The following is a 19,808-nucleotide window of genomic DNA, read 5'->3' as shown; positions in this document are numbered from 1 at the left end:
ACGGCTGGTTCCTTGATGCCGATGGTTGATCCTAAAGGCAGAAATTCTCCACCGCTTCCATATCCTGGTTCCCTGTGCCCAGGCTGGCTGCTGCTCCTCTTGTCCTTCGCCTTCATATTTGATTTTAGTCCCATATTTTCACCGGGCTCCCTCATTTTTCGTACTAGGGCTGGCGGACCCTTTGTGTTTTCAGCTGTCGGGTTCTTGCCACCAGCATGGCACAGGTTGTCCTCCAGTTCCAAGGCCAGGCTCGCCTTCTTCCGACCCAGCTTCCCCAAACGCACCTTCCGCCCGGAGGCTGGGGAGATCCGGGGAGAGGGTGCAGCCTCGTCGCCCCCCTTTGCCAGCCCGGAGCCGTCTCTTTTGCCGTGTCCTGCCCGTTCTGGGGGTCCTGGCCTGGCAGCGGATTTTGCAGTGAGACCAGGAGACCTTCTGCGATTCCCATTTTTCTAAGCACATTCCACGATGTGACACGATCAACATGATCCGAGGCTTTTCTGTGATTGATGAAGCACATTCTGTACTGACTCTTTTTGGCCCTGGAAAAGGTGAAAAGTTCTGCTCTGTGTGTTTCTGTGTGTGTGAATGTTTTGTGCCGGGGGGGGGGGGTGGCCTCAGGGCCCCACCCACTTGACTTGCTGTGGGATGGGGGGACCCTGTCTTCTCCCGGGGGAAATGGAATGGGGAGGCCTCTGCACACGTTCAGGAGCACTGTCTCCGTTAGGCGAGACAAAGCTCCCTCCAACACCTCTGTATTCTTACTCTTGCCTTTCACCCTCTGCACGCTCTCAGAGGACACAGATGTCTGAGCCCCATTTTGCAGAATGCATCCCCCACCCCGTGGGGCTCCTTGGTGCTTTGCCCACGCTCAGAGGCAGACCCGGTTCAGCCCTGCCATAGCCCGCCCCTGCAGAGCTCCACCCGCCCAAAGCCGCCCGTTTCCCTCCCCGGCCACTAGCAGCCAACAAGCAGTCCGAGGAGAGGCAGCGGCAGCGGTGGCAGGTCTGGCATTGCGATGGGGGGACGGAGAAGGCAGGCAGGCGGGCAGGCGGGGGCCGCTTGGGTACCCTGGAGGTCATCCGTCCAGGCCCACCGGAGCGGCCGTTCCCTTTTCCTCCTGGGGACGGGGGGGGTGCCGCCTGGGGCCATGAGGTGGGGGGCGAAGGTCCGGGAGCCTCTCGCTTCAGGGGTTGGAAACGGGACCCCCCGGCGCATCCTGAGGTAGCCGGGCACAGTGTCAGTGCAAGCGGGGAAATGGGGGGGAAGAGGGGGTCCCCCAGCCCGGTACCCTCCTCCTGAGTGGAGCTTCAACTCCCAGTGCCGCCTTCCCGGAGGGCCGGCTGGGGGTGATGGGGAAGGGGTGCAGCAGCGTGGGAGTGCCCTTCCGGGGGGCATCAGCAGTGTGTGTGTGGGGGGAGACCCTGCCGCGTCCCCCCAGCGCGCCGGGGCAGAGGCGGCCAAGCGCCGGAGGAGCGTCTCCAGTCCAGGGCTGAGCTGCGCTTCTTCGTCGGCTTCGGGCTTTTGCGGCGGGGCGGAGTGGGCTGTGGGTCGCCCCAGTCGGGCTTGTTCAGGTTCAGGGCGCCATGTGAACCCGGGCGGGGGTCAGTTCAGCCCGCAGGTTCCCTCGGTGGTGGGAATGCAGTTGCGATCCGAACAGGAGGTGGCAGCGGAGGCTCCCCGAGATCACCCAGAGGTCCTGCAGAAGCTCGCAGTTCTTGGAGGGGCGGCTGGTGGGAAGTGGCTGAGCTGGCCGGTCAGTGGGAGCGGAGGGGAACTCTGGGGTGGCCTGCAGGGTCTGAGGGGGGGGCTGGAGCTGGGAGGACGCAGAGGCCCTCCCCTCCCTCCCCCCCTCCCTGCCTTCCTCCAGGCTGGTTCTCTGGGTGGGCAGGAGGCTCCCGAGGGCAGTGTGCGGCATTGGGCCAAGGGGCGCCCTGGAAGGGCAGTCTTGCCCCCACCGGCTCTGCCCCAGGGGCAACCTGATGTACTCTGGGGGGCCCGGACGGGGCTCCAGGCTGCTTTCAACCGTCTCGCCCCTCTTTTGCTCTCTGGCTGAGCGTTGAGTTGCAGCCTGAAATCCAGCCCGGGAAGGTGGGCAGGAGCAGAGCCAATAGCACGCCCCCCCCACCCCCAACCTGGAGCCTGAGCTCAACCGAGGCTGGGCAGCCTGCAGCTGCAAAGGCAGAGGAGCAGGGACCGGTGGCGACCCTCCCAAGGTTGCCAAATCGCGGTGTCGCTTTGCCACTTCCAAAGGGGTGAGTTCTAGTCCTGGTTGTTTCAACGCATTTTTGTAGGAAAGAAAAACTGTTTTTGATATTGGTGTCAGGTTTAGCCCAAAGAACTCCAAGAGGCAATACAAATCCAGTTCTACTGTGTTTATTAGCCCTAGCCGCTATACAGAAAATCTCCCCAGACTCAAACCTAGATCCCAAGCGAGCCAGCCGCGACACCCTGAATTCCTCAGGGAGGTGCCAGCCTCATCCTCTTGATCTTCCCACACTCCTCCGGTGAACTAAGAACACGCTTATCTCCCTGAGCCTGGCCTCCATAATTCCATTCCATCACAACTGGCGATCTAACAAAACAAGGAACTTACAACAGCGTTCAGAGATATCTTTGAGCAATGGCACCGGGAACTTCACCGGGACTTGTGCAGCTTTTCCAGCCGTGTGGGGTCTTTTTGAGAACAGGCTGTTCTTCCCAGAAGATGTTGCAGAAAATGGTGCACGACAAAATCCCCCTGAGAACAACATGAACCAGAATTTGCGTAAGAACATGTCATCGGCTATAAAGAAAAAAATTGGGTGAGGCTTTAAAATTAAGAAGGAAAGAAAAATGAGAATCCCAGGGAGCAGTTGGAACAATTTCTTTTTGCTGGACTTACAAAAGAGGCTGCATAAAGTATTGAAGAACTTTGAAACAAGGATCAACCATCATCTGACTGGATGAAAGAGGAAGATGGTTTGGTGCAATAGGAAGGAAGCCAAAATCCATCTATTAGACTAGGGCTAAAATGGGAGAAGTTTCTTTTTGGATTTGTTAATATCTGGACTAGAAAAATGATGGATTTGCTTACATGTAACATGGTGTTTATACTTTTTTCCCCTATAGTTACTTTATCCTAATCTGTATTTAACTGTCTTTTTACTTAAAGTCTGGAAGGTTTTATCGTTTTTTTAGATATTTATCTCGCCTTTTTTCCCCATACCTAATACTCCTTCCTCCTCCTATTTTCCCCACAACAACAACCCTGTGAGGTGGGTTGTGCTAAGAGAGAGGGACTGGCCCAAATCACCCAGCCCATTTTTTATGCCTCAAGCAGGTCTAGAACCCTCCATCTCTTGGTTTCTAGGCCACCACCTTAACCACTACACCAAACTGCCTCTTCAACACCAAACTGGCTCACTCTCTCTCTCTCTCTCTTGGTGAACTTGTTCTTCTTAAAGGAGAAATTATCCCTCTTTGTTACATTAAATTTTAGTCTTTTGTTTCTATTGGGATACTGGGATTACTTCATATGTGCTAAATGTGGATTTGCTTATAGTTAAGGGTTGAGATGCAGAACGTTTATTTGAATGGGATATGTTGCTCTTTGGGGTGGATCTCTTTGGAACTGTTGGCACTTGGAGTGGGAAAATGTTCTGTATTGGGTTTGCTTAGACTTAACAGGGTGTTTAAGCTTTTTTCCCTACAGTTATGGTAGAAAAAGGGATATTTGTGAATGAGAAATGGCCCCTCTTTGTCACGTCAGACTTCAGTGTTTTTGTTTCCCCTAGATACGGGACCACTTTATGCCCTTTAAATGTGGCTTTGCTTACAGCCAAGAGCTGAGAGGTGGATGTGGAGTTTTAGGTATGTTAATTAATGCTGTGATTTTAGGGCTCTGTTTGGACTTCTTGCTGACACCTGGATTGGAGAAGACGTTACTTACTGGATTTGCCTACAGTTAAGAGATGAGTTCTGGGATGCAGAGTTTTTTATCTGTTAATGAAGAGGGGGTGACGAGATCACAAATTTGTTTATACTGATGATGAGGGTGGGAAGTTGCTTTCTTAGGGTCTTTTTTCTTTTCTTTTTAATTTGTATTAATGTTTATTGTTGTATCTAAAGCTTTTAATAAAAGTTAGTATATAAAAAAAAAGACTTCTAGCATCTCTCACCCAACGTTTTGCTTCTCATAAAGCTGCATTCCTTTTTTGGGGGGGGGGAGATTCCCTAGAAAGGATTTTTGGTATGCAACTGTCCAGTCCTATGGACAGGATTTAACCAGGGAGAGGGCAGTATAAACATTGCCGTCTTCTCTGTCTAACCCAGTCTCGGCTTCCCCATCCTGACACCCTCTCAATGCATGAAGTTCCAGTCCTGGCATTCCCAGCTTGCATGCCCATGCCTGAGGATCCTGGGAGTTCTCTCCACTCCTGCAGACAGAATTTAACCAGGGAGAGGGCATTATAAAGATTGCCATCTTCTCTCTGTAATTCTCTCGGCTTCCCCATACTGATACCCTCTCGATGCATGGAGTTCTGGTCCCAGCATTCCCAGCTTGCATGGCCATGGCTGAGAATCCCGGGAGTTGGAATCCGTACACTTTGAGGGGGTGCAAACCTGGGCTTCAATCTAGGGAGTTATGGAGGAGTATGGCGATAATCTTGAAGGAGGAGTGCAGGGCCATCAAGGAACTCTCAACGTAGCCCCGGGAAGGAAGAGCGGGTGAGAAAGAAACTCAAGATAATTTTTCCTTGATTCTCTTTGGTATAAGAGGAAGCTGAGGGAAACTCTGGCAGGCTTTCAAGCTTATGCTATGATACTAGGTCACAGAAGAGTCCAGTAGTCCTTGCACTGTCTGTTCCCTGACCTGGCCTACCTCCAAGAGCTGCTGGGAGGTGGGGAAGATGGAGGAGCGCTGCTCCCCTGAGCCTTGGCTTGGAAGGGCTGAGAGAGGACCCTCCTTCTGGAAACACTCTTGCAGCGCCCCATCTTACCCCCTGTCTTTCTTCTCTCCTCCCCAGGGAGATGGCGGAGCTCACACAGTGGCTTTGGAGACAGGAGTACTGGCTACCTCCAGGGTTCACCTGGGAGGACATGCAAGAAACGGAGGACGTCCATTATCCCCAACCCCAACACCTCCTGCTCGGCCTCCCCATCACTCTCCTGCTGGTCGCCCTCCAGTTCTTCTTCGAAAGGCAAGTTCTAGGCCAGATGAAACCGAGCCAGAGCTCGGGGACCCAAACTGTATGGGGATGGGGACTCCAACCGTTTGGAGGGAGCTTTCATTCCCTCCCCACCCAAAATCCGGTGCCTGTTGAAACAGTGGAAGGTCCCTATTTTATACCTTGCTTTTAGCAATCGTTTTTCACAAACTGAATTTGACAGATTGACAAAAATCAGAATGAAGGGAAATTTTCAATTTCCTCAGTGATATCATCACGATCATCATCACCATCACCATCATCATCATCATCATCATCATGGTGGACTCCTTGGGGTTCTCTGAGCTGGGTTCTTTTCTTGCAAACGCTTCATTACCCGGCTAGATAACATCTTCAGTACTAGAATGGGTGAGGTTTGCTCTGTTTATGTGCTGTGGCCTGCCTTGCCAGTGCTGCTGGGGGTGCAGGTTTTGTTTTGCTCCTCTGGTAGTTCCTTGATTAGCGTCTTGTTCACTGCTTGATTGTGTGCCTGGTGGTGACCTTTGCTTATCTGGGTGATGATTGCTGGGGAGAAGATGTTCTGGTCTTTCTATTGTCTCTTTTGAATGGTATGTAGATGCTCTTTATCTCTATCTGCCTGCTAATGGCTGCCTTGTCTGAATGCCAGGCTTCCAGGAATTCCCTTGCATTTTTGGATTTGGCTTGATCTAAAATGCTGACAGTTTCCCAGTTAAAACTATGGCTAAGTCTGTCCATGTGTTGTGAGATTAAGGAGTTTTCATCATGTCTTCTGACTGCTAGTCGGTGCTCGTGGACGCGCTCTGCCAGCCTTCTGCCTGTCTGTCCTACGTAGTCTTTGTTGTAGTCCTTACACTGTATGTTGTAGATGACTCCTGTTTGTTCTTCTTGTGCTACTGAGCCTTTTGGTTTACTTACGATATTTTGGAGGGCTTTAGTTGGCTTGTCTGCTATGGAGATGCCATGTGGTTGTAATAGTCTGTTGGTGGTTTCTGAGGCGTTTCTGATGTATGGCAGTGTGATCCTTTTCAGAGCTTGTGTTGGTTGTGTTGCAGTAGGTTGAGTGGTCAGGCACTTTTTGATAAAGTTTTTTGGATATCCATTTTGTTGCAAGATGTTGTATAGGTGGTCTGTGTGATGGAATGGTGTTATGAAGGCAACGCTCAGGGAGATAAGTGTTTCCTTAGCCCCCAGCAGGAGCGTGGGAAGTTCAAGAAGAGGAGGCTAGCACCTCCCCTACTGTCTCTTATTTGGGCTGAAGCTGACATCAATCTCTCCAGACTCTTTGATGTCAGGTTCAGCCCAAAGAACTCCGCGAGGCAGTGCAATACAGTTCTGCTGCGTTTATTAGCTTCCACCTCAAGACAGAATCTCTCCAGACTGAACCCAAGTTCCCAAGCCAGCCAGCCACAACACCGTGAATTCCTTAGGGTGGTGCCAGTCTCAAGTTCTCAAACTTCCCACGCTCCTCCTGGGGGCTAAGTAAACCCTTATCTCCCTGAGTGTGGCCTTCATAACACCATTCCATCACAGTCTGTTTCCTTTTTCTGCTGTTCTGGGTTGCTGCAATGCGTTCGTGCTCCTCCTGTGCAGGGTTGGGTTGTTACTTTGGTAATGGAGTACTTGATTAGTGTGGGTTGTCTTCCAATAGACTTGGGTTTCTAATTTACTGTTGTTTCCTTTGCTGATGAGGATATCCAGGAAGGGTAGCCTGTTGCTGTTTTCTTCCTCTTTGGTGACTTTTATTCCTCTGAAGATGTTCTTGATGGTTTCATGTGTCTTCTCTAGTTGTTCCTTTTTTATTATAACGGAGGGGTCATCTACATACCGGATCCATACTTTAGGTTGTACGTGAGGAAGTACTATAGTTTCTAGGTATTGCGTTACAATGTTTGCTATGAGTCCTGACAGTGGTGATCCCATGGGTGTGCCTCTGATTTGTTGGTAAACAAAATATCTTAAGTAAACAAACTAAAGAAACTAAAGCCCTCCAAAATATCGTAAGTAAACCAAAAGGCTCAGTAGCACAAGAAGAACAAACAGGAGTCATCTACAACATACAGTGTAAGGACTACAACAAAGACTACGTAGGACAGACAGGCAGAAGGCTGGCAGAGCGCGTCCACGAGCACCGACTAGCAGTCAGAAGACATGATGAAAACTCCTTAATCTCACAACACATGGACAGACTTAGCCATAGTTTTAACTGGGAAACTGTCAGCATTTTAGATCAAGCCAAATCCAAAAATGCAAGGGAATTCCTGGAAGCCTGGCATTCAGACAAGGCAGCCATTAGCAGGCAGATAGAGATAAACAGCATCTACATACCATTCCAAAGAGACAATAGAAAGACCAGAACATCTTCTCCCCAGCAATCATCACCCAGATAAGCAAAGGTCACCACCAGGCACACAATCAAGCAGTGAACAAGACGCTAATCAAGGAACTACCAGAGGAGCAAAACAAAACCCGCACGCCCAGCAGCACTGGCAAGGCAGGCCACAGCACATAACCAGAGCAAACCTCACCCATTCTAGTACTGAAGATGTTATCTAGCCGGGTAATGAAGCGTTTGCAAGAAAAGAACCCAGCTCAGAGAACCCCAAGGACTCCGCAGTTCAACCCTACACATATTCGCTTCTATTGGTATCATCATCATCGTCATCATCATCATCATCATCATCATCATCATCGTCGTCATCATTCCTGACATTCCTTATTGATCCTAATCACCTCCTAGTCCAGAAAGGGCACAATTGGGGCACAATGTGAAACTCGGTCAAGCCCCCCCCCACTCTTGGCTGCTACCAGTTCCTTGAACAGGAGCCACAAGTCCGGGAGGACCCCCAAATTGCTCACTGGTCCTGTTTGGGGCAGTGCAGCCCCGTCCAGAACAAGAGACGGAGAATGGCCGGAACCAGGGGGACCCAGAACCCAAAGCCACTCAGTCTTGCTAGGGTTAATCTCACGCCTGATGTTAAAGAATGAATTCAGGAAATATGTTCTCTATCCGTTTTTGAAATGTCTTTATATTGTAAAAGGGAGAAGACAGCAATATGCTTCTGTATGGTCTAGATTTAATAATATGTTAAGGGACTGAGCTCCTGCTATGTTCACATTATACTCCCTTAAGTGTGATCTTAATCACTATTATTCAAATACTACTTTATTCTGTCGCAGCCGTTGTATTCCTTATTATAGTTCACCAATTTTTTTGACAAGCAGCTGATGCTCAGGAGCCTTGTTTCCCTTGCTTTGGTTTCACGTGCCTGTTCCTGAGCGGAGCGTGAAACGAGGAAGCCAAGGGCCGGCTAACGTTAGCCAGCGTTTGTCTGACCCAAGCCGTTCCCTTTCCCAGGCACATCGGCGCGCCCCTGAGCAGAAAACTGGGCCTGCGAGAAAAGGCGCGGCAGAAACCTTCTCCAAACCCCATCCTGGAAGCCTTTTACAGGAAGCGGAGGAAACGTCCCCAAAAGGTGAGTTTCTTCCCACGTCTTGGAAGGTGTGGCAAAAGGGGCTAAACCTCTGGCCTCACCTCTGGGGAAAACCGCAGTTGCTAGAGATGTAAAGGTGATATTGAACGATACTCCCAAAATATGGAAAATATGGATGCAAGAGATCCATTCTTGGTTGCTGTTTAAACTGTCTTTATGCAGTATAAATGTTATGGAACAGTATCTTTCTATTTCATCTAGATTTAATAGCACGTAAAAGGGCTGTGTGTGGGTGGGTGTATTTTCTTATTCTTTTTGAATGTACCGTCCCCGTTGAATCAGTCCGCGAAAGAGAAAATGGCACTCTGTTGTTACAGAGTTTGAGCCTCCTCATGTCCCTTTATTGTGTCTTTTGGTTCCTCCCCCTCCATGAACAGTTCATTTCCTAGGCTTTTGGTCTGCCTAAGCTTTTGGTGCCCCCAACCTGCTCAAGCCACCAATTTTGTTCCGGTTGGGCTGTTTGGGCTGCAAATAGGATCCCTGTTTCTGGCCTGAGCTGGAGAGCGGCAGTTCCCGCGGCTCAGCCCTGCACATTCTCTAAATCCGAAGAAGGGGGAAAAGCAAAAAAGAGAGAGGAAAGTTGGTGGCCTTGCAAGCGTCCTGTAGCAGTGAGTTCCCCAGGCCAACGCGGATCGTCTAAGGCGATTCTGCTTCTGCTGCTGGAAAGAGCAAAGAAGGACGTCTTTCTAAGGCTGATCCCAGAGAGATCTGCTCCGTTTTCCTCGCAGTCAATGTCTTTAAAGGGTTGTTAGGGCAGCAAATCTTCTTGAACTCTGAGGCGCACACCCTGAAGCACTGAACCCAGTTAAAGTGCGCCTGTGTGTGCTTTTGTGTGTGTGTGTGTGCGCGCATAGAAGTGTGACAACCATGAAAGACCAGCAGTGGGGTTGAGGTGTTTTCGGTTTGACTCCTTTTAGCAAGCGGCATGTATTGCAAGGGTGCAAGACCTGGAATTTCTACCCTGGAAATTGGAGTTAAAACCCCAACACCCGAGAGGGGATCAGAGGGAGACCAATGGGCTTAAGGGATGCTCTGCCTCCTGGGAGTTTTCTGATGAGATGCCATCTGATGCCGTAAAGATCCCTCCCTCTCCCTTTCTCTCTCTGCATATAGCCCTGCGTGTGTACAGAGACAGATATAGAGAAGTTTAGGAAAAATTTACAAACCATTCAGCTAGGTGGGCTTCTGCCCTGAGCACGTAGATCTGTATGTTCTAAAAGGGATGCACCTCAACTCCCAGAATTCCCCGGCCAGCACTGAAGTAGATGATGCGGCTGAGCGATCCGGATGGGCAAGTGGTAGCGATTTAGTTTTTCCCTCCATGCCCTGGCAGGGCTTTCTCGACCGACTGGGGCCCCTGCTGATGGTGGGACCAACATAACCTCCCTTAACTCAGGCCAAAATTGCTGCTGAAGCTGCAAGTCACAGATCTGCCATCTGCACAGCATCCCCATTTTCCAGCTGGGGGGGAGAGAAGGCGTCAGACCTTTTTGCTCCCCAATATTGGGGGGAAGCTGCAGGGAGATTCTGCAAAGCAAACTGCTTCAGTTTCCCTTTTTAAAAAGGGGGGCTGTGCCTTATCCCAGCAAGGGGGTCTCGGGGTCGGATCTACAGCTCCTCTGACCTGCTTCTGCGTCCTGCGTTCCAGGGGGAAGTCAGCAGCTTGGCCAAGCAGTGCGACCTCCAGGCAAGGCAAGTAGAAAGGTGGTTTCGATGCCGCCTGAATCAGGACCGGCCCAGCTTGACGAAGAAATTCTGTGAAGCCGGGTGAGTGGGAGCTGTTGGGGCTGGGTGGTCAACGGGCAGCCCGTGGGCACCGGTGCACCCCTTAGTGCCCAGCAGGATCTCTGTCCCATCGGACCCTCCAAGAGGATTGTGAATGATTCCAGAAGGAAGTTTGTGTGATGCAAAGGGAAGTGTTATAATATGTGCAGCAGTGCCTTTGGCCCCCCAAGCAGTTGAGGGCCCCATTGGGTTGTTAGAGAGCACATCTGGTGGGTGGTTTGTGACTGGCCGTGCCAAGGAGGGCGGGCAGTTTGTGGACAGACAGGCGTGTCTCCTACTGCAACTGCTGAAGAATCCACCCCCCGTATCCCCAGTGCTCCATGTGTGATCCCCAACTGAACCAGGTGTCTAGCCCTGTTAGGATGTGGGATTGGGTTCTCATTTGGAAGGTAAACAGGGTCAAACCTGGTTAATACTTGGATGGGAAGAAATCCCAGGTCTGTGGGCTAGAGTGGAAATGGGAAAGTATCCGAGAAAAGAGCAGTGCTAGCCAAAAAATGAAAATCTGTAGAAGCCTCCATGACTTCACCAGGAGTTGACGAAATCTTCATTTTCAGTGTTTATGTAACAATCAGATTCAGGGAAGGGAAGAGGAATTTTGGATTGTTCTAGAGGTCAGAATTTGGACCAAGCGGCTCAAGTACAAGAAAAGCTAAGCATTGGAAAACTTCTTCACCGCTTCAGAGGGTGGAATGAGGGCCGTCGGAGCAGGAGATGTCTTGCACCCAGTCAGATGGACTAGATGACCTTTGCGTTCCCTTCTAGCTCTGCAATCCCTGGATCTCCCGGATTGCTGTCCAATGTGCCCTGATGTATTTTCTGATTGTTTTCCAGCTGGAGAGACACCTACCATTTTATTTCCTTCTGCACGGGGTTGGCCATCCTTTACGATGTGAGTTCCAACGCTTTCCCCACCTGTTGGTTGTCATCAAAAAAGATACTTGAACGCGTGTAATGTAGCTGACTCTTCTCTGCCTCCCAGCCCCCAACATTTGTGCTTCCCTTTTGGATTAGAAAAAGTAGGGAGTTTGAGAAAAAAAGTGTCCATTTTTCAACCTTTTTCAAACTAGCTCCAGGGAAGTGTTGGTGGGCTGGTATGACGTGATCCCTAATGAATTGTGTCTTCTTGCAGAAACCCTGGTTCTGGGATCTCCAGCAATGTTGGGTTGGGTACCCACAGCAGGTAAGGAGTCAGGGAGACATTTGAACGAACATTTCAGTGGAAAAGCGTTCATCAATTTACACCCCCCTCCATAAAAATGGCATGAAACTGCAATGTATCCTGCCTTTCCATACACAGCATTTATTCATGCCTTAAAAATTCAATCCTTTCCATCTCTTACAGCTAAAAAGCAACCCACCTAAGGGATTAAATAGTTATACAACCTTGTTTTACGCCGCCTAGAGTCACTTGGATAAAGGGAGATGGGAGGCTAATAAATTGAGTAAACAAGCACACAAACAAACAAATAAATGGAATATTACATGAGAACAAGTTCTACCAACATGTTATCCTAGGCAAAATCATAGGATGGTGTGCTCAGGAGGGGGAGAGATGAAAAATAGTGTATACCAGCCACCCCGAATGAACCTAGAGTAATTTGCAAAAGGTTATAGATGTCAGTGAATCCCTAAGTGAACAACAGCTGACACAGGGGCTACATGGTAGAAAGTTGAACACCACACCTTTCTGCAAATGTGGATGCCTCCTTACTATTGCGGTGCAGTTGTGTACAGATTCAAAGTAAGAAAAGGGTGAATGTGGTAGATGCGGAATTTTGGATGCTCTTCGCACCAGGACTTTGTTACATCACCATTAGCAGAAATAAGAGCTTCCAAATGTTTTTTTCTAGCCACCAAAGAGTCTTTCTATTCCTGGGTTGGAATTTTCCTACTCTTCCTTTCAGAACTCTCCTAGCTGAGAAAGATTTTCCTTCCGTGTACTGCATATTTAAGGTCTCCCCCCATATGTTCAGTGATATTTAGGTTTAAGGACCAAGAAGGCCACTGAGAGGTTTTCCTCTGCACACGTGAGACCATGGTTTTGCAAAGACATTGGAGACATCTTTCCTTCTGCGCAGTTGTATGAACAATTCTGTGCTGTGGACCAGCAGATAACCACTCCAGTGTCAGCTAACTTTTCAACAGATTGTCCATAGGCTCTATTTCCCAATCTGACCAGTTTGGAGCCAGTTTTAGCAAAGGCTTTCTTGCTGTTCCAGGTGTTGCCATGATTTGATCAAGTCTGTGTAACTTCCATTTCTGAACAATGGTTCTCATGGCTGAAATGGCTCACTGGGGGGTTTAGTTTTCTAAGTCTCTCTCATCTCTCTCTCATCTATCATCTCCCTCCCTCCCTTCCCAGCTTTGTAAGAGTGAATTACCCTCATTTTCAAACACTCAGACAACTGCTTAGAAGAGCTCATGGTTCTTGAAAGCACAAAAAACAATTATAATTTGAGACGTGGGAAGGGGCAGAGTAGCTGCAAACAATTCCAAAAGCAAGATTAGAAAAGGTCTTAGGAAGATCCTACAGGAAATGTTTGGACCCTGTGGTTTCTGCTCAAAGAGGTGCTACAAACTACTGGGCGAAATTACAGAATCACAGAGCTGGAAAGACTTGGAGTTTGTCTAGTTCAGCCCCTGCTCAGTGCACGAGCAAACGCTTTTCCAATTTGACAACTTTAAGATGTGTGGACTCCAACTCCCAGAATTCCCCAGCCAGCATCTTAAAGTTGCCAGGTTGGAAAAACACTGTACAGTAGTAGAGCAACTCGGACAGACGACCCTCCAGCCTTTCCTCCCAACAAAGCAGAACCCGTTCCTTCACGTGGCAGCCCACTCCTCTGACCGACATCTGGCACAGTCGCGGCATTCCTCCTAACCTCTAGCACAAGCTGTGATTTGACCAGGGTTGGCTCAACTTTTGCATGCAGCTAGAAAGGAGAAACCCTGCAGGTCTGCTCTGACCTCACAGCTTGACCAATTCAGAACTCATCGTTGTGCATCTACAATGTACCCGTGTGGAAGGTCTGGCCGGTTGCGTTGTTATGACCTCTTCCCAACCTCATGTCACTGCCTCGGACCTCCATCCTCATCCCCATTGCCCCCTTTCCTCTCTAGAGCATTGCACAAAAAGCAGGGGGAAGGGGCTGAAAAGTAAAAGGGGGATAGAAATGAAATGTCAAGGGAAGACCCTGCTTGTAGGGGCTCTCGAGGACAGTGTTTCTCACACCTGGGACCTTTAAGATGTGTGGACTCCAACTCCAAAGAATTCCCCAGCCAGGCCTGCTTTATCTTAGCTTGGGAAGCTGAGAGCTGGGATTGCATGACACCGTTTCTCTTCCTTCCACCCGTCCCCTTGTGCGTTGCAGCGTCTCCAGGCCAGCATTTGTGGCTACTACCTCACGCAGTTCTCCTTCTACTGCTCCTTGGCCGTCATGCTGCCTTTTCAAGTGAAACGGACGGTGAGTGGTCTCTGGCGGAAGAGATCAGTCCGGCTGGTCAGGAAGCCCCGTTCGGATCCAGGAGGGAACACGGTTTCTCCTTTTGGCCCACAACCAGCATTTGTGCCTTTCAGTCGATTTAAGTGGCTGCCCATCTCGCCAAGGAGACTCTGCGCGGCTAATTTTAAAACTGCAGAATCAATCAAATGAAGAGAAAAAGTGAAAAACGAGGGCACTAGCTGGGTGCATCTGCAGATGAAAAACATTCCTCTCTAAACCCCTTCCCCATAACGGGGTTGTCTGGCCCCGACGAGCAGCCACAAAATCCATCAGTTGAATCCTCTCTCTTGTTGCAGGACTTTCGTGAGGAAATTGTCCACCATGGGGCCACCCTCTTCCTCATCAGCTTCTCATACTGCGTCAATTACATCCGTATCGGTTCGCTTGTCATGATTCTACACGATGTTCCGGATTGTTTCATGTATGTAAGTTAATGCTCAGGAACACTCCTCCTCTACCCCAAGAAGGAAGAACAGATTCTTCCCCTTCTCTTTTTGAAAAAAAACTCTTTCATGTTCTTTGGAAAAAGGAAATAAATCAAGAAAGGAATTTATACTAGCCTTCTCCTTCCTGCAGGCCGTCGGAAGTGTTGGGACTGGCTAAATTATGGGTGCTGTAGTCCCAGTTTAAGGCTTGTTTGAAGGAAGAGAAATAATACGCCTAAGCAATTCAGAGATAGCATCAGCATGCAAAGCGATTCAAGCTGGAATTGTTTCATATTTCAGATGCCCAGTTTTCAGTCTGAAACAATGACTTTGCCCTTGGTCTCCATTCAGCACCGGAGGTTTGGAACAGGTTTGAGCTGCTGGAGACTAAGACAGGCTTGTAAGCTAACCTATGGCCATGTTTCTCTTGGGCATTTACATATTCCCCAAACTACAATTCCCAGCATCCTTCGTGGGAGAGAGAAGATGGGCGCTGCAGTCTAAATGTAGAGAAACCTGAACCCGAATCCTGAAAGTCAAGTCCTTTCACAATAGGAACCTCAGCCGCTCAACAATTTCTGCTTCTTTCTTTCTCTTTTTCCTCAGGCCACAAAGATGTTTAACTACCTGAAGTGGCAGAAGACTTGCAACACACTCTTTGTCACGTTCTCCGTAGTGTTCCTGTTCACTCGCCTGGTGATTTTTCCTTACAAGTACGTTTTGGGAGTGCATGCAAAAAGGGCAGGGCTTTGATGGTACAGTCGCAGCGCCATCTTGACTTTTTTGACACCCCCACACACCTTGGGACACCTCAGCTTGTCATTGCTCTCTACAAGTAGCAGTTTGAACTCCATGTAGCCCATCAAACCACCAGAAGTGGGAGGTGACATCAAGGCCAGGAAAACTCCTCAGGTTGCAGGAGTAGCAGTGATAATTTTCGGGAAATAAAAGGTTGGTGGTTGAGGGAGGGACGGGGGGCTGAAGGATAAAATAGCCACAGAATGTCACTGGAGGTCATCCTCTTTTAGCGACTGCCTCATTTAGTGACCATTCACAGTTACGACAGTGATGAGAAAGTAACTTTGGGACCTGTCTTTCCATTAATGAGCTTTCTTTCTTTAACGACCTAGTTGCTGGTCCTGATTGTTGTCGCTAAAGGCAGAGCATCTATTCTTCTCCATTAAATTATTTCAACATCAATTTTGGTTGAAGCCATTCAGATCATCAGTTCTCATTTTTGAAGCCCTAATACATACCGCCCTGCCAGAATTCCTGACCCGATTGATTATCCCAGCCTTAAACAGTGCTGAGCAGCATTACAAGCGTAACCCTTTTCCTCCTCCTTTTTGCAATCCCCCCAAGGATTCTCTACAACACGTGTTACTATTTCACGGAGCTCTTCCAGCCTTTTTTCGGCTACTACTTCTTCAACGCCCTTCTGATAATCCTGCAGCTCCTTGATCTCTTCTGGCTGTCCTTGATCATTCGCATGGTTTATAGGTTCCTGATCCATGGAAAGGTAAGGGCAGAAATTGGGCACTTGGGGAGGTGGGAGACCAGAAATTGCTTTCCTTTTACCCTGCTGCACTTTCAGGTCCTCTCCGCTGTCGCGCTGGATGCCCGATTCTTTGGTTCTGCAGATCCTCGCTCTCCCCGGCCTCACGTGCCTCTCCTCCTTGTCACCTCTCATTTCTCCCAGTCTGAACTGTAGACTGTAAGCTCTGCGGGGCAGAGATTTGCTCTGCTCTGCTCTTCAAAATGCCCGCTGCCCAGATGCTGATCATGCAGTCAGTTAAGAGGGGGGATGGGAGAGGGAAATTCAGTGGGGGGTTCCTGTGCTGTCGATCATCCGTCCTGATGCTTGTGCAAGGCTGGTGATGCTTGTGCAAGGCTGGTGTTCAGTGTACCTGGGGCTGTCCAAGGATGGCACCTTTCAGCGCGGATGGCCCTCCCGGCCAGGACAGGCATCTGTTTGGCTGCCCCATGAGCTTGGGAGACCCAGGTCAGCTCCCCCACCCCTCCCACCCCCGTTTGGGCCCTGAGGAAGCAACAGGAGGCTGGATACCCCTATCACTGTCCCTGCGAGATGTCTGAGGAGGCCACACGTGGCAGCACCCACCCACATGCGAGTGGCGTCGGAAAGGAGGCAACATTCTGCCAAACATTTTCCACAACCTGCTTGACCTGCATTGCTGAATCAAATAATTTCTTCTTGTCTTCACAAGACATGGAATTGTGAACTAACCCAATTTTGCCATCAAAACACAATGAGAAATAAAGCTGACCACAAGTGACATTAATTCAGCTCCACACACTGTGGGAATACAGCAATGAAATCGTAGCTGGCCTGGCTTGGCATGTGGGGTGAAGAGAACCGATCCTAGCGCTCTTTCTATTGCCAGCAGCCAGGCAGGAGTGTTGTGCTTGTAAGGTCCCAACAGCACCATGTACACATAAAAGGTGAGCTCGGTGGGTGTGGAAGGACTGGAAACTCTGCAGAGATGCAAAATACCTTCAGGAAATAACTAAAAGTAGGGATCCTCTGCTCCCCCACGACACCCAAGCAAGCACACTAAAACTGCTAAGAAACAGAATGGAGTCGCTGAAAAGGTGGACTGAACCGCTCCATGCTGCAGCATCTCAGTTGCAGGTCCCTCTTGTAATTTTCTAAGGAGTGCCACCATCTTTGTTTTCATCATACCAAATGGGTCCAAAAATGTGGACCAGAGACCAGCTGAGGTCCAGCAGGATCCCTACTGTGTCCCTCAGCCCCAGAGCCTCAGGAGAGGGGGATGACCATGGTGGCATTTTTGAGGGTTTGGAGAGATGCCAGAGGTGAAATGGATGTCTTAGCCTTGCAGGTTGTTAAAGCCCCCATGCCCCCTTAAACTTGTGAACCCCTCGCCCCAAAGAGCCCTGGGCTTTCCTGCAAGCCACGCAATGCCTGGTGTGGCCCTTGGGTTGTACAAAAGTTGTGCATCCCCAATGGAAAAGGCCAGTTCTGTGTCCCCCAAATGGACTCCAGCCGAGCAGGACCGAAGGGCGGCTGCGGCTCTGTTTCTCTCTTGCAGATGGAAAAGGATGTGCGGAGTGACTCAGAGGGCAGCGAGGATGAGGAAGAGGAAGAGGCGGGCCAGAAGGCAGAGCAGAAAAACAGCACAGTCAATCCCCAGGCCAACCCCCACCTGCCCTTCATCACCAAGAGAGCGCACTTGGAACTGAACAGGGGGCTCCCCCTCCAGCGGCCACACCAAAGCCAGATAGCCCAGCCAGCCGAGCCCCTGATCATTGCTCCCTCCTGCCCTTCCCTGTAATGCTATGTGGGAATGACCTTGGGAGGCAGAGGAAGAGATGCTGCCTACCAAATGATCAGATAAAAGGGGGCATAGCCCACAGCTACATAAGAGGCTGAGAAAGAAAGGAACCTCCCTCACTTATCAGGCTGTAAATGAGACAGCAGGAGAACTGTACTTCCAGACTTGCAAGATTCTGTTAATGTAGCCTTACAATAAAGTAGAATTAGCTCATCTGGTCGTGGTTCCTGTCTGGCCTACTTGGGAAGGCTGACGTTCCCTCTGCTTGCCTGAGCTCTTCCTAGGCCTGGAAGGGCATCACTCGAGCCCCCTGGCCGAAGCTGTGTGCTGCTTCAGTCACTCTTGCTTGATCTTCTGAAGACCCCAAGAGCAGCAGCAAGAAGGAGCAAAGCCTATCCAGATGATCGGCAAGATCACTGGAGCGCCCCTCTTGGGTGGCTCAAAAGCTGGCAAGGCGCTGTAGATTCCTGGCTCAGAAACCTTGCGGATGGGGAGAGCAAGGAATATGTAGATAGCCCAGTCCCAAGAGGGAGATAATGATCACCCAAGCAGTGGTGGAGTCTCCCGAGAGCCAGGGCCACGTGTTGGGCAGGGCAACAAAGGCAAGGAGAAGGTCTGCATGGGGCGTTGGCATCTTGGATTGTAGGAGAAGGTCCAAAGCCCTTTGTTTTTGGAGGATGTGGGCAGCAGGAAAAGAAGGCAAGGGGAGAAGGTGGCAGTTTGGAGGCATCTCTGAGAAGGACCAGCTGGAGCAGGAGCCAGTATCTGTGTATGCCTTCACCAACTAGGTGCCCTCCGAGGATGGCCTTGAGTGCCCACAATCTCTTGGGCCTGCTAGCTAGGAGTTGATGGGACTTGTAGCTCAAGAGATTTGGAGGGCACCAGCCTGGAGAATAAACTAGAGGAGATGTGGTCGCTGGTGAGTTAGGGCACAGAAAAGGAAGCACAGCCACGGAAACCAGGACCAGAAATCAATAGGATGAGTTGCAGCTACCTGATTTCCTTTAAAGACAAGGTTTGATCCCCGAGTCCATCCTCTGCTCTGGGCAGGGAGCCTCATTAAAGCATCCCCAAGAAATGGCCGTCCGTCGACCGCCTGAACGCGTCCCGTGAAGGGAGCCCATCTTTTCCTTGGTCTCACCCTCCAGGAGTTGCTCAGATTCTGCCTTCCTGTAGCTTAAATCTGTACGCTGGATTACGGGAGGAGAGAGAACAAGGCTTGTCCATACCGCCCCCCCACGTCTTCTGCCCTCCCCTAAGTACCTTCCAGCGATATCTGTAGGGGAGGGGTCAAAAAGGTCAAGATGGCAATGGCAACACATGTAAAAAAGGGGGTGAAGATCCTATCACCCCGTCTCAACTCTCTGACCCCCTTTGCACTAAGACCGCTGACTTCTTCCAAATTTCTTTTTTTTTAAAGTTTTTTATTTTGTACAACACAAACATACATAAACAAACAAGAACATAAAAAACATAAAAACCATCTTCCATCTTAAACCGTGTGTCAGCCAGTTACCAATCATTTGTGCCATCCTTTCATAGTCTTCACTCACCATTTATATAGATTCTCATATTATTTATCCAACATATATTTATATATTTATCAGTTATCAATTATTAATCATTTGTGACTAGTCTATAACACCAGCTTTCATTATAAGATTTGTATCATTTTTGTCCATTGATTATATATATAGTAATTTATATCAGTTTATCGAGTTTCTATTATATAATTTCCTAATCTATTACATTACTATATCTTTTCGTCCAACCATTGATAAAACAAATCCCATATCATATAAAATTGTTTGTCTTCTTGCTCTCTAATTTCAAATGTCAATTTACTCATCTCAGCACATTCCATAATTTTCTTAATAACTTCCTCCTGCATAGGTACTTTTTCATTCTTCCAATTCTTAGCAAATACAATTCTAGCCACTGTCAAAACATTTACAATCAGATATTTCAATTCTTTACTGTATGTTTCCGGTATAATTCCCAGTAAAAATGTCTTTGGTTTAAAGTCTATGTGTTGTTTTGTCATTTTTTTCCAGCCATGTGTGGATTTTAATCCAATATCTTTTGGCTTCTGAACATGTCCACATATGGTAATATGAGC

General features: G+C 49.1%; 1 protein-coding gene across 1 annotated transcript; it reads left to right on the top strand.

Annotated features, from left to right (window-relative positions):
- The first annotated feature begins 2,258 nt into the window (after positions 1-2,258).
- LOC148214529 (ceramide synthase 4-like) lies at positions 2,259-17,902 on the top strand. The gene is given in 12 exon segments (XM_088151041.1): positions 2,259-3,849; positions 5,007-5,180; positions 8,524-8,641; positions 10,308-10,426; positions 11,279-11,336; positions 11,577-11,627; positions 13,819-13,911; positions 14,247-14,375; positions 14,982-15,088; positions 15,738-15,894; positions 17,447-17,599; positions 17,601-17,902. Coding segments are annotated over 12 exon segments (1,248 nt in total). The 5' UTR covers positions 2,259-3,799; the 3' UTR covers positions 17,640-17,902.
- Positions 17,903-19,808: the final 1,906 nt, after the last annotated feature.

The sequence above is a fragment of the Python bivittatus genome, unplaced genomic scaffold (assembly GCF_059951505.1).
Source record: "Python bivittatus isolate LINGU-HERP-01145 unplaced genomic scaffold, Pbiv_v1 ctg000630_np1212, whole genome shotgun sequence".
NCBI classification, from domain to species: Eukaryota; Metazoa; Chordata; class Lepidosauria; order Squamata; family Pythonidae; genus Python; species Python bivittatus.
Note: the sequence above shows the minus strand (reverse complement) of the source record. Positions and strands in the feature narration are given on the sequence as shown.